General features: G+C 42.7%; 1 protein-coding gene across 5 annotated transcripts in view; it reads left to right on the top strand.

The window, feature by feature from the left end:
- Positions 1–11,169, top strand: part of FIG4 (FIG4 phosphoinositide 5-phosphatase) — a 118,104-nt gene extending 106,935 nt beyond the window's left edge. For 4 of the 5 annotated variants that reach the window (XM_036248236.1, XM_036248237.1, XM_036248239.1 and 1 more), the window contains 2 exons: positions 10,808–10,981; positions 11,071–11,092. In XM_036248236.1, the coding sequence (XP_036104129.1) occupies positions 10,808–10,981; positions 11,071–11,077 (181 nt within the window). In that variant the 3' untranslated portion in view covers positions 11,078–11,092. Of the gene's footprint in view, positions 1–10,807 lie in introns of all 5 variants that reach the window. The other variant, XM_036248238.1, reaches the window with a different exon arrangement.
- The last annotated feature ends 974 nt before the right edge of the window (positions 11,170–12,143 follow it).

Raw genomic sequence — 12,143 nt, 5'->3', positions numbered from 1 at the left:
GAGTATCATATGAAGCTTATTGAAATGCAAATCCCAATGCAAACGAAAGACAACAATAAAAACGGGGAGCAATGAGTGTCCCTAAAAAATGCTTAGATAGATTATGGAGAGGCATTCAGTTTTCATTTTGGACTTCTGGTTACTCTTTAAATTTTCTACATTTATACTTCTATGTAAATTAATAATACTGACAGTATGGGCCATATTTTCTTTAGAGATTTTTTATATTAAAAGTAAAATAAGCATTATTATTTTCTTTTTAAAGGGATACAAATTACAGAATTTTAACCTGCCTGTTGCTAGAGGTTCTGATTCAGTGCACCTGGGCTGAGGCCTGGGCATCTGTGCTGCATGAAATTCTCCACTGGGGAACCCTAACTCCACCAAATTCTCCCCAAGAGTCCCTCAGCTGCTGTCCGAACATCCACTGGGCAGCACACCCAACACGCCATCACAGACGAACATGGAGATAAAGCCACAGTCTCTGAAAACTGAGGATAGTTAGGTTTTGTTTTGAAGACTCGTGATCCTATTAATACCTGCTTCCGAAAGATAGTTTTCTCTGATTCTTATTGTTAGAAATAAATAATAAGTAAATAAGAAAGAAAGAAAGAAAGAAAGAAAGAAAGAAAGAAAGAAAGAAAGAAAGAAAGAAAGAAAAGAAAGATTAAGTTAAGAAAAGGCCAACTCTGAGAAGATGCAGGTTATATACTCTTCAAAACTTCCAGGGTCATTGAAAGTAAGGAAGATCTACTGTCACTGCCAAGAGGAACTGAAGGGGACATGCTGACTAAATGTAATGTACCCTGGATGGGATCCTGGAACAGAAAAAGGATATTAGGTCCAAACTAAGCATGGACTTCAGTTAATAATAATGTGTCAGTATTAGTTGATTAATTGCAACAAATATATCATGCTAGTGGAAGAGGTTAATAATAGGGGAAACTGCCCAGCTGGTGTGGCTCAGTGGTTGAGCATCGACCCATGCACCAAGAGGTCATCCGTTCGATTCCCAGTCAGGACACATGCCCAGGTTGTGAGCCAAATCCCCAGTGGGGGGCATGCAGGAGGCGGCCAATTGATGTTCTCTCATCAATGTTTCTATCTCTCTCCTCACTTTTTCTCTCTCCCTCAAATCAATAAAAGAAAAAATAATAATAGGGGAAACTGGGTATGGGATATGTGAGAACTCTCTGTATTTTGCACAGTAATTCTATAATCTAAAGTGGTTTTAAAATAAAAAGTTTATTAGAAGAAAGATGAAAGTTATAAGAGATGTAATGATATGACATGGCATACTCAGTGGGCAGCCCTTTGTGAGTTTTCAAGGAGAGGTAGAAATACTTGAATGGGCATGAAGAATGTAAGAGGATGTCATCACTGCCAAATGGCAGGTAAGGCATATGACCATTACTGTCACCCTTTGGTCTGAGTTTCCAGGAATGACAGGCCATTGTTGCTGTTCTTGCAGGAAATTTGAGGACAAAAGGGACAGATTGCTCTCAAAGGTCTCTGTGTAAATGTCTGGTAGGTGACCAGTACCCCAAGGGAGAGCGGAGGTCTGCACACAGGCAGGGGGAAAGGATGATTCCCATTCTTTGCCTGTGAGAACAGCTGTTATGCCCTTGATGCGCAACCTGTCCTTTCTTGGCAGGGTAGACCCTGGGAACCAGTCCCTGCGGCCAGTGGCTTAGAGCCACTTAGGTGTTCTCTTATTAAACAACAGCTGAAATGTTCAAGTTATAACCTACAAACAATGCAGCCAAATACTGTTGGCCACTCCTCTGGTGTTTGTAATAAAACACAGCTGGAACAGAGGAAAACTGCATTTCATTTTATAACAAGAGAGGTAATATGCTCTGCAGATGGGAGGGAATCAGTTTGCAGAATCACTGGAGGGCCAAAGAAACAGACTGTAGACCAAGCTTCCGGGAACAACTCCCAAAACCATATGGCAAACTCTTGGAGTGGCTGCTGCATCTGCCTTTGTCAGGAAGTTATCACAGCAGCTGCTGGCTGCAAAACCAGCCACCTCAGCCACAATCAGGAAGCTGCCACTGCGGTGGCCACCTCAGGACCATGTCACCTTTGCCACAGTCTACAAAACAGATACCATACATCTTGCTTTTTTACGTATGACTCAGTTCCATGTCTGAGCCTTCTGTGGTACAAGTGGTGGGTAGAACCTAAATCACATTTTGAACCTGAATTCCAAGAGAGTCTGGGTTATTATTTTTTGCTTTTGAGCCTCTGCACGCTAGGAGAGGAGTTCAAGTGGCTATTAAGAAATCTAATCTGTTATCTGTCAGCCTGTCCCTGTAGCTGTCCAGTTATCCACACATACTCCTCTCGTTATAAGTAGAACCCACTCCCCGCCCCCCACCACTAAGTTATTGCATCCCACAGAGTCCAGACCTCTGGGTTTTGTGCAGCGATCTTTATCAGGTCCAGATGAGGCTTCTTCTAATCGAGTGACCTATAAACAAAAAGACTGCCTGTCTGCTCCCAACATGCAATGGCAGAGGGAAAGAAAACTCATTCAGGAAGGGAGAGAATGGGAAGCACAACGGCCACTGCTGTCAGCAGTGATCAAATCCCACGAGGCAAGAGTGCGGAAAGCACCCTGTTTGGAGTGGAGTAAGGTCCTTGGTGTACTAGCCACATCGCTCACTAGCTGCATTAAAGGTATAGCTGATAAACAGTCTTTTTTTTAATGTCCCTAAGGCTAGCTGTACTTCTGCTGCCCCAGAGGCACCGCCTGGGTAGACAGATGCTCAGTAGCCAGTAGCCCTTATATACCTAAGGGCTCTACCACCTTCTCTCCACTTCCCCTCTGACAAGCTTATAACAGCCTCCAAGGCTCTTATGTGTATTGATCTATATATATAAAGATATAAAGTTACCTTTTAAGAGCATGATGTTCCAACTCTAAGAGATAGTAAATGTTACAATATGTTATCTAGATTTATTGGCTCCCTTACCCCAGATGTTCATCAACTATACTTTTGTTTCAGTATCTGCACATTAGGTTGGACATTGTAAAACTGAGTTCACATGGACTCATTTGAAGTATATCACTTTGTGGGGAGGGTTGAAATACATATATATTGCCCTTTCCGCAGCATTGTGTTTAAAGAATATATACATGGCCCTGACCGGTTTGGCTCAGCAGTAGAGTGTCGGCCTGCAGGCCAGTCGCTGGTTCGATTCCGGGCACATACCTTGCCTGTGGTTTGTCCCCGGCCCTGATCGGGGTTGTGTGGGAGGCAACCAGTCGATGTGTTCCTCTCACATTGATGTTTCTCTCTCTCTCCCTCCCACTCTATCTGAAGATAAAAAGAAAAATATACTCGGGTGAGGATTAAAAAAAAAAAAGAATATATATATATATATATAAAATATATCAGTGTATATAGATGTAAATATATATTATATATAAATATATCAATTACATGTGTGCTTGCACATAATGCTAATTTTTCATTTAGTGGATCTGATGGCAAATGAGTCTTCAAAAGATAGAGTTTAGCAGTTATAGTCATTACAAAAGCATCAATTTCTTTGAGCGATATTAAGATCATTTGTACTTTCATCTGTAAATAATTGTTCTGTGATGTTGATGACGCTTAGGCTTAGGCATAAAATCCTCAACTTTTACAAGACTGTTTGCCTTCCATCGACGTGGCTCCCTGACAGGCTGGAGGCAGATAAGTCTCAGAAACATACCCAGTAAGGGTCTTGCTGTCCTCATACTCTCTCCATAACCAAAATGCCACCTATTCTACCCCTGTCAAAATCTTTAAAGACTTGCTCTGCTCTAAGGAGTTAAGATTCCTTATTGCTGAGCCTTTGAAGGGCCTTATATGCATTCCTGGTCTGCAAGGTTGTACATTTTCTGGTCCAGCATCACAGATTTTTATCTTTCCTTCTTTCTTATCACCCTCTTTGCTCCTTTTAATGGTAGTTTATTTAGAGATTGGCATTATTGTCATCTTTGCTTTAATGAATTTTGACCTGCCTGTGAAATTTCTAACCTTCCTTTCACTATCTCTGCTGGAGGACTTCCAGCCATCCCATTACAACAGCAGCTGTTAAAAGGATATGGAATGTTTGCACCTGAAGGAGTCAGATCTGTTTACTATATTGTGTCATTCGTTATCTGTCAATGGCATAATAAGACTGAAGCAATTGGACTCTGTTGGGGATCATGTATTAGATTCACAGCATCTTGTGTGTATGTAAATTGTGTGTATAGATTTATGTCTTGTAGCAGGAGTAAAAAGGGAAATCATATTCTTTACTTTAGGATGTTTAGAATGTCACCAGCGGCTAATAACATGGGTTTTTAATGGCCTGCGCACGTTTAAGTGCTTGTCCCTCAAGCCTGCCACCTCTGCTCTGTGGGGTCATATATCTACCCAAAGATGAAAGTGCCCTGGGCGGGCAAGGCAGCAAAACAATCGAGTGATTACCCAGTTCCAGCACTGAGATGGGTGTGACAGGGTGCATGAAAGCAAGTGTAGGCAGAGCCTGCTGTCTAGGATCCTATATTTTTTGCCTTTTGTTTTGTTTTATTAGATGTGGTTTGAAGATTGACACTTTCCTCTTGATTTCAGCCCATTTAGTAAATTTATTAATCTCTCTGAGTCACTATTCTCTCACCTCTAAAGGGGAATAACAGCTCACCTCTCCTGCCTCACCCTTGTTTCTGAGTCCCTTTGATAGCTTTGCCCTTTGGAAAGATAAACCTGCAGGTTATTTGAGGACAGGAACTGAGGGCAAGGCTTCTGATGGGAAATCCTGGCTTCCCTATGGCTAGAGAGACCAAGGTCACACTGAACTCAGGGTCTGCATTTCAAAACCTGAAGTAAATCGTCCTTCTTCACCACACCTTCTTCATTCATTCAGTAAATAATTACTGAGCATTTACTATGTGTCAGGTGCTGCTCTGGGCACTGGGGATCCAGGGGTGATAGAGATGACATTCACATCCAAGTAAGTACATACATAAATAAAGATTTGGGTACTGGTAAGTACTATGAGGAGCATGTTATATTAGGGTAATGGGCTTAGAAAGACATAAAAGTACCCAGAGTTGCTGAGGAAAAAATAAGAGCAACGTGGTTCTAAAACAGTCCAATAGAATTTTCTATGACAATAGAAGTGTCCCGTATCTGCACTGTCTAGGACAGTGACCACTAGCTGTGTGTGGCTATCAGGCACTTAAACTATGGCTAGTGCTGCTGAGGAACTCATTTTAAATTTTATTTAATTAATTTAAGCATAAATTTAAATAGCCACATGTAGCTAATGGCTACCATACTGGACAAGTGCAGTTTGAGAGCTACTTAGGTGTCTACACTTGTGTAAGAAATGTGACTAATATGCAACATTCGCTTGATTTCTTAATACAAAGAAGCAAACTCGTTGTCACTAGATCACCTTGGTAGAAGAGATTCACGATCAGACTTGACTCCGTGAGTAATTTGTTGGGAAGAGATGAGCAACCTAACAAGGGGACTAAAGACAAGCAATGGATGGTCACACACACAACTGTTCGAATGGCATCCACAAACAAGGGCAAAGGGCCTGAGAAATATTAAAGGCAAGGAAGAGAGAAAAATCATTTCATGGCAATGTATACATCATAGGCCCCTCTGCCAGTTAGAGGATGAGGGTTATTTCCTAATAGAAGTTACAAAGCTGGCACAAAGACAAATAGATTAACAATCAAGGGCTAGTACTATCTGAGCATTTGCTGAGGTTTTGCTCCACTGAGCTCAGAGTATCTGATCAATGTGAACGTGCCCTAATTATAGTTTTCTCCTAGAAAGTAGCAAAATGAGAGAAACAAGCTAATGATGACCGTCATCTGCAAATACAGGAGTTGGTCAAGATCTTCTGCAAAGTTTTGTGCAGCTAAGCTTTTCTTTTGATTCTGTGACTCAGTCATGACCAACGAAGAATGATTTGGTCAGATGAAAACAACTGTGTTGGGAGGAAACTTGGAGTTTGTGGTAGTAGTAGAAGGGACCACAGGAAGGGAAATATATTGTGTCTGGAACCATTACTAAGTTTTCTGGAAATGCCAGATGGGGTTTGATATATGCCCAAATGCTAATGATAGGAAAAGTGTAAGATTTTAACATATGGAAAACTATCACATATATAACATTATTGAAATTACACAAATATTGTCTAGTTTTTCTATCACTAACTACAAATCATCATGACATCACTAAATTCAGAAGACATTTCAATCTGACCAATTAAATAATTGCTTGTGAAACCTGCATGTGTTTATTGGGTATAAGTAAAAAAAAACTTCAACAGGAATTGAACTTTTTTTTATCCTCACTTGAGGACATTTTTTCATTTTTTTGCTCAGATAGGGTGGGAGGGAGAGAGAGAGAAACATCGACGTGAAAAGGACACATCGAGTGGCTACCACCTGCATGACCAACCAGGGCTGGGGACAAACTGCAACCGAGGTACGTGCCCTTAGCAGGAACTGAACCCGGGTCTCTCTGGAGACCGCAGGCCGACCCTCTAACCGCTGAGCTAAACTGGCCAGGGCAGGAATTGAACTTTAAAAGGGATTCAAACATTAGTTCTGCATCCAAGTGTGAGATATGGTTATTATCAGACAAGGTCAGATTTTAACCAAGCGAGTAATACCACATTTAAGAAAGAGCATAAAAGGGCACCAATAAGATTTTCTTTATAAAAATATGTGTTGTGGCTAATGGATTTCTGCCTGAAGTGCTTCTCTTCTGTGATTGGGAACTGCATTCAAGGCTAAGTGTCATCCATCCTCGGGGTCTGAGTGCACCCAGCAATACGGGTTAAGGAGCCCATAAATGAGCTGGCAAATACATTATTCCAAACAAGACTGTCACATTCTTTGAGGGGAAGTACAAAATTCTTCTTAAAGATGGAACTAGGTATTATAGATGAAAAGAAGCCTGCAAATTTGTAAGTGTAATATTTTATCTCCAGAAATACAGCTAGCATTTGACTTAGGGGCAAGAGTTCTTATGCCTTTGGGGGCCATAAGGAGAAGCTGGAAAAAAAAGTCTTCCCTCTGTTTATGGTTAGCAGAGAAATGGGGATCCATTTTTCCCCACCGTGAAAGTACAGTAATAAGCCAACTCTTTTTACTAGAATGAATAAAAAAATATAGTCTTACCATTTTCACATCATTTAGTGTTTAAATACTGTGGTTTGTTGTTGTTTTTTTTCATCCAGAAACCGTTGCCATATAAGCTAATAACAAGACAATTTCATGTAGTATTGGGAATGTTAGTGGGTTTACTTCCATTTCTACCCAGTGCCTTCAGAGACAAAAGGCCAGCCAGCAGCCCCCTGCGAGAGTCTCTGATAGCTTTGTATTTCCTCCTGACCTTGGATACGTGAAAGCCAGCAGGGTAATCACTAGGAAGTATGTGGTGAATCTAACATTGCTGCTTCTCTGTACACTTACATGTTAAATGATGATACATCATGTAGGGTTAGTGATAGTATCAGAAAGAAAGCTCTTACTTTAAAAAAGTCCATTTTACCCTGGCCGGTTTGGCTCAGCGGTTAGAGCGTCGGCCTGTGGTCCTGAGAGACCCGGGTTCAGTTCCTGCTAAGGGCGCGTACCTCAGTTGCAGTTTGTCCCCGGCCCTGGTTGCGTCGTGCGGGTGGCAGCCACTCAATGTGTCCCTTTCATGTTGATGTTTCTCTCTCTCTCCCTCCTACTCTGTCTGAACAAAAAATGAAAAAATGTCCTCAGGTGAGGATAAAAATAAATAAATGAATAAAATAGTCAGTTTTGCTCATTGTCCTCAAATAAGATTTTGGGTAGCATTTTAGTCTCCTTAGACCCTCTAGAGATTCTTAAACTTTACCAGGTATCAAACTCACCTGGAGGACTTGTCCTGCCTTTGCTGCTCCCCACCCCCAGGGTTTCTGACTCAGTACATCTGGAGTGGGCCTGAGAATTCATATTTCTAACACGTTTCTGGGTGACGCTAATGCTGCTGGTCTGGGGACTACACTTGAAGAACAGGCCTTAAGACTGAGGAACTCATTCTGATTATGGGTATGCCTTAGGCTTCTTTCTGGCCCAAATCTATTAATAAACATTTTAACATTACAAGTTTGTTGCTTAATAATAGACCTTGGATCTAGAAGAATAAAAAGGACCAAGGGGCAGTTGATGCATTTGCTGACTTCCTACATTGTTTTGAAACTTTAGTGAGAGGGTGTAGAGGCCTGAACCCACCTGCCACTCAGTCTGGAACCATTTAAGGCCAGTGTTTGGCATTTCGTATTGAGAGTATTTGTAATGGTTTCCCAGGACTAATACGGCCGTGAAGCTGTTACTGAGAACTAGAGTGAGGACTCCTGGCTGATTTACTGAACCCGAAGCAGTGGGTGAAGTGGCTGGTCCATGACCCTGTTTGTAGTCATCCTGGCCCCACATCCTCAGCCAGCCGCTGGGCCCTGGGCCTGTCACCCCCCTCAGCCTGCATGCCTGTGTTTTCAGCTGAGACCTTTGAAGGACAAAGCAGTAACCGGGTGACTTGGCATTTTCCCTTCTCAGCTACATTAAGGTTTAGTTCCCAGACTGTGTCTTGCTCCATTTGTGGGATGTCTGTGTGATTTCAGCCAGAGAGTTCTTCATTAATGCACAGAGGGTTCCGGGCAAAGGTCTGGCTTCAAAGACAGGACAGAAACCATTAGTCCTATTTAAAAATTGACTTTAAATGTCTCATCTGAAAAAAAAAAAAAAAGAAGATAATCCCTGTGCTTCCTGCCTCCAAGATGGGTGCAAAAATTAAATAAGAGAATATATGTGAAAGGAACGTGCAAAGGAGGAGATAGTGGACAGGTGTGGAGGGTGTGGTTCGGGAGGCGTTGCTATGGCTGATGCTTTGATGACAACCTCAGAAAGCGCTGCATTTTAAAGGTCAGGTTAAAATGAGTTGACTGAGTATTATCAACCGTTAAAGGGTTCTAGCATCTCACTTTGGATTATGTGAATGACTGCAGAGTTGCTGTGTTTGTGAGGGAATATTGAGAAGAGTTCATATATTAATCATCCTAATTATTCACCATTATAATGTGTCAACCACAGACATATAACTGTAACATTTGTATTTTGAAGAAAATCACTATAGCCAGGCTGGTGTACAAACTGAGGTTCAGAATCTCAGGATTCTTTCACCTTAGCCCTTAGATAGTTTTTTTTAAACTTTGAATAAACCATTTTATCCTTTGATTGTTGTTTACTTAAATGAGGATCCAGTCTAAGGTTTTTTTAGAAATTATCAGAGTGCTTTGAGAAAATGAGAGTATTTCATAAACTATATACCAAATTTGAGTTGAAATATATTACCGAGGTAAAAACCATTGAGGTTAGCTCCAGGGGTCCCCGCTAACCTAGCAGCCTAGCAGCCTAGCATCCAGGATGTCCTCCTGGGTCCCCCGATAAAGGTGCACATGAGCAAAACTAGGTCCCAGCCCAGCAGAGGAGGTTCTGCAGACCTGGGTGCTCTGCAGTGGAGAGCTGCCCCGGCCAAGTGGCCGAGGGTGTTGTCTTTGTACACGGATCCCTCACAACATCGCTTTAGCTTACACCCTCCCCTGTGGGTGGCCTCTTCTTGACCTTCCACCCACAGTGTGCACTTACTCACTCTGCAGCACACCTACTTAGTTGACTCATCCCTTGAGGACTTGCCCCCAGCTAAGAGTGTAATAACTAGTAGGTGCTCAACCTCCCTTGAGGAGAGGGTGTGTCAGACACCGCTGCATTAGGGCAAGGCCTTTCTGGAAACAGCCTTCCCCGAGGGACAGAGGACAATTTCAAGCATGGCAGCAGGCTGGGGTGGGGGGGAATGGAGGGGGATTTCTGAATAGAGAGATTCTTGATTGCTTTTCCAGATCACCTCTGAAAGGAAGGAAGTTGCCCATGACAGATCCACGGTCCTCATCCTGAAGCCTGGGGCCAGATGTGTTTCCGAATTCAGAGCTCTGGGGCTGTACATGTGCCTGCACTGGTATCCGCAGTGTGGCATGAGGCCTGTCTGACCAGGAAACGCATTAATGATAACACGAAGCGGGAGGTGTGTTGTCAGCTCATGTTAGGATGTGCCGCCAATGAGTCCCCGTTGGGTCAGGTTTCCCCAGCAGAGTCACATTAGGTTATGAAAGCTTTTAGGATTTCAGAATTGCAGATAAGGAATTATGCATCTACAGTTATTAACGATGGTTCACGTTTACTTACAGTGTGCCAGGCACTGTGCATGCTGAGTGAGTACACATAAACTCATTTACTCCTCTCATCGGCCTGAGAGGTAGGAATTATTAGTATTTTCTACTTCGCTGATTCCTACTAAATCTGCCTTTAAAAAACATTGATAACTATTAGAACTGAAAAATGAATTCAGTCATTTGCAGGATACAAAATCAATATTTAAAAAAATGATTGAGTGCCTGTCTGCCATGTGGCCAGGGAGCATGTCAACAGCCCCCACCTACAGTCTCTCCGGTCGTGTGAGGGAGGCAGGTGAGCCCAGGTGTGGGTGTGCCCGTGGCTGTGGGAACAGGGGAGGTGCCCGCCCAGCCTGCGCTTCAGGGAGAGCTCCCTGGGCAGGTGCTGGCCCAGCTCTGTCCTCTAGGCGGAGGAGGAAGCCTCCCCGAGGGGACAGAGGCCACTATAGCCCCTTGTTACTACTAAGTCCGAGTGTTCAAGGTCAGCAGCTCGCAGATGCCTCGAGGCCACGGCTCCCTTTCATGTAGCCCTCTCTTCTCTTTACAGAACACCCATCTCAGCTTTCTCAGCAGATAATATCTATGAAGTGCAGCCTCCAAGAGTAGACAGAAAATCTACAGAGATCTTCCAGGCCCACATCCAGGCCAGTCAAGGTGTCATGCAGCCCCTGAAGAAAGAAGACACCTCCGTGTACCGGGAATACATCAGGAACCGCTACCTGTGAGGGAGAGCAGGTCCTCGTGGTGGCCCCGAGGGGGACCAACGAAGTCAGTTTGCTTATGTCGTAATCTGCTTTGTCTCGTTTTAAGAGGGTGATTTTCTGTCAGTTCTTTACATCAGAAGGTTTTTCCTCTTTTTGAAACTGGTGAATTATAAATTACAGGTAATAAAGAAATGACTGAATATTTTGCTGTCATTACCTTTGCTTTATTTTTAAAATATTTTGTTTAGAAATATGGTCAGTATCGTATCACGCCGTCCCACTGAGTGTGAATTTAACAGTTACCCACGAGCCCCGCTGTGTGCCGGGCGCTGTGGGAGGGCTGGGAGTATCACAGTGAACTAAGCAGACCAGTGAATTCCTCTCTTGTTTAAAGTGAAGTCAGATAATTTTTCTTTGTAGTTAACATATTTTTAAATTTTATTCTGATGGTTTTTATGTTAACTTTGTGTCTTGATCAAAAATGTATTACTTTGAAAACCCTGAAATATTTATGGATAAAGGGACAAGATGTCAGCCAAATATTAGTCATCATTGTAAATCTGAGAAAGAGTAAACAGTTCTTTGAACTATTTCTATAGATACGGAATTAAATAAAATCAGACATTAAAAATTAGTTGTGCGATTGTGTTACGTGATGTGACATCTGGTGTCGTCAGGGTCTACTCCTCACATACACACACGGTCCGTTCTCTGTTCAGTTCAACGTCACAGGGACAACTTTCAGCATTTTCTAACAGTTAAACACAAATGGTTTGATCTCATGATGTCTGTGCTCCCCCCCCCCGCCCAAGTTGTCTCAGTTCTCCCTCCTCATAAATAAAATAGAGAAGAAAACCAAGCATCTAATGGGAGAAAAAAACTGATCAGCCAAAGTGACCTTGAAGGTATCTCCAACCCTGAGATGCTGGGATTCTGTGGAAGAGTCTACACTGCAGATAAAAGTTAAGCCCCTCCCCCTGCCCTGGCCAGTGTGACTCAGTTGGCTGAGCCTCCTCCCATACGGGTCCAAAAGGTCATGGGTCTGATTCTCGGTCTGGGTATATACCTAGGTTACAGGTTCATGGGTACAGGAGGCAACCAATCGATGTTTCTCTCTCCCTCTCCCTTCCCCCCCTCTCTAAAACCAATAAAAAACATTAAAAAAAAAAAAAGTGAAGC

Source organism: Molossus molossus, unplaced genomic scaffold (assembly GCF_014108415.1).
Source record: "Molossus molossus isolate mMolMol1 unplaced genomic scaffold, mMolMol1.p scaffold_m16_p_8, whole genome shotgun sequence".
Lineage (NCBI taxonomy): Eukaryota > Metazoa > Chordata > Mammalia > Chiroptera > Molossidae > Molossus > Molossus molossus.
The sequence above is the reverse complement of the archived record's forward strand: the minus strand, read 5'-3'. Positions and strand labels throughout refer to the sequence as shown.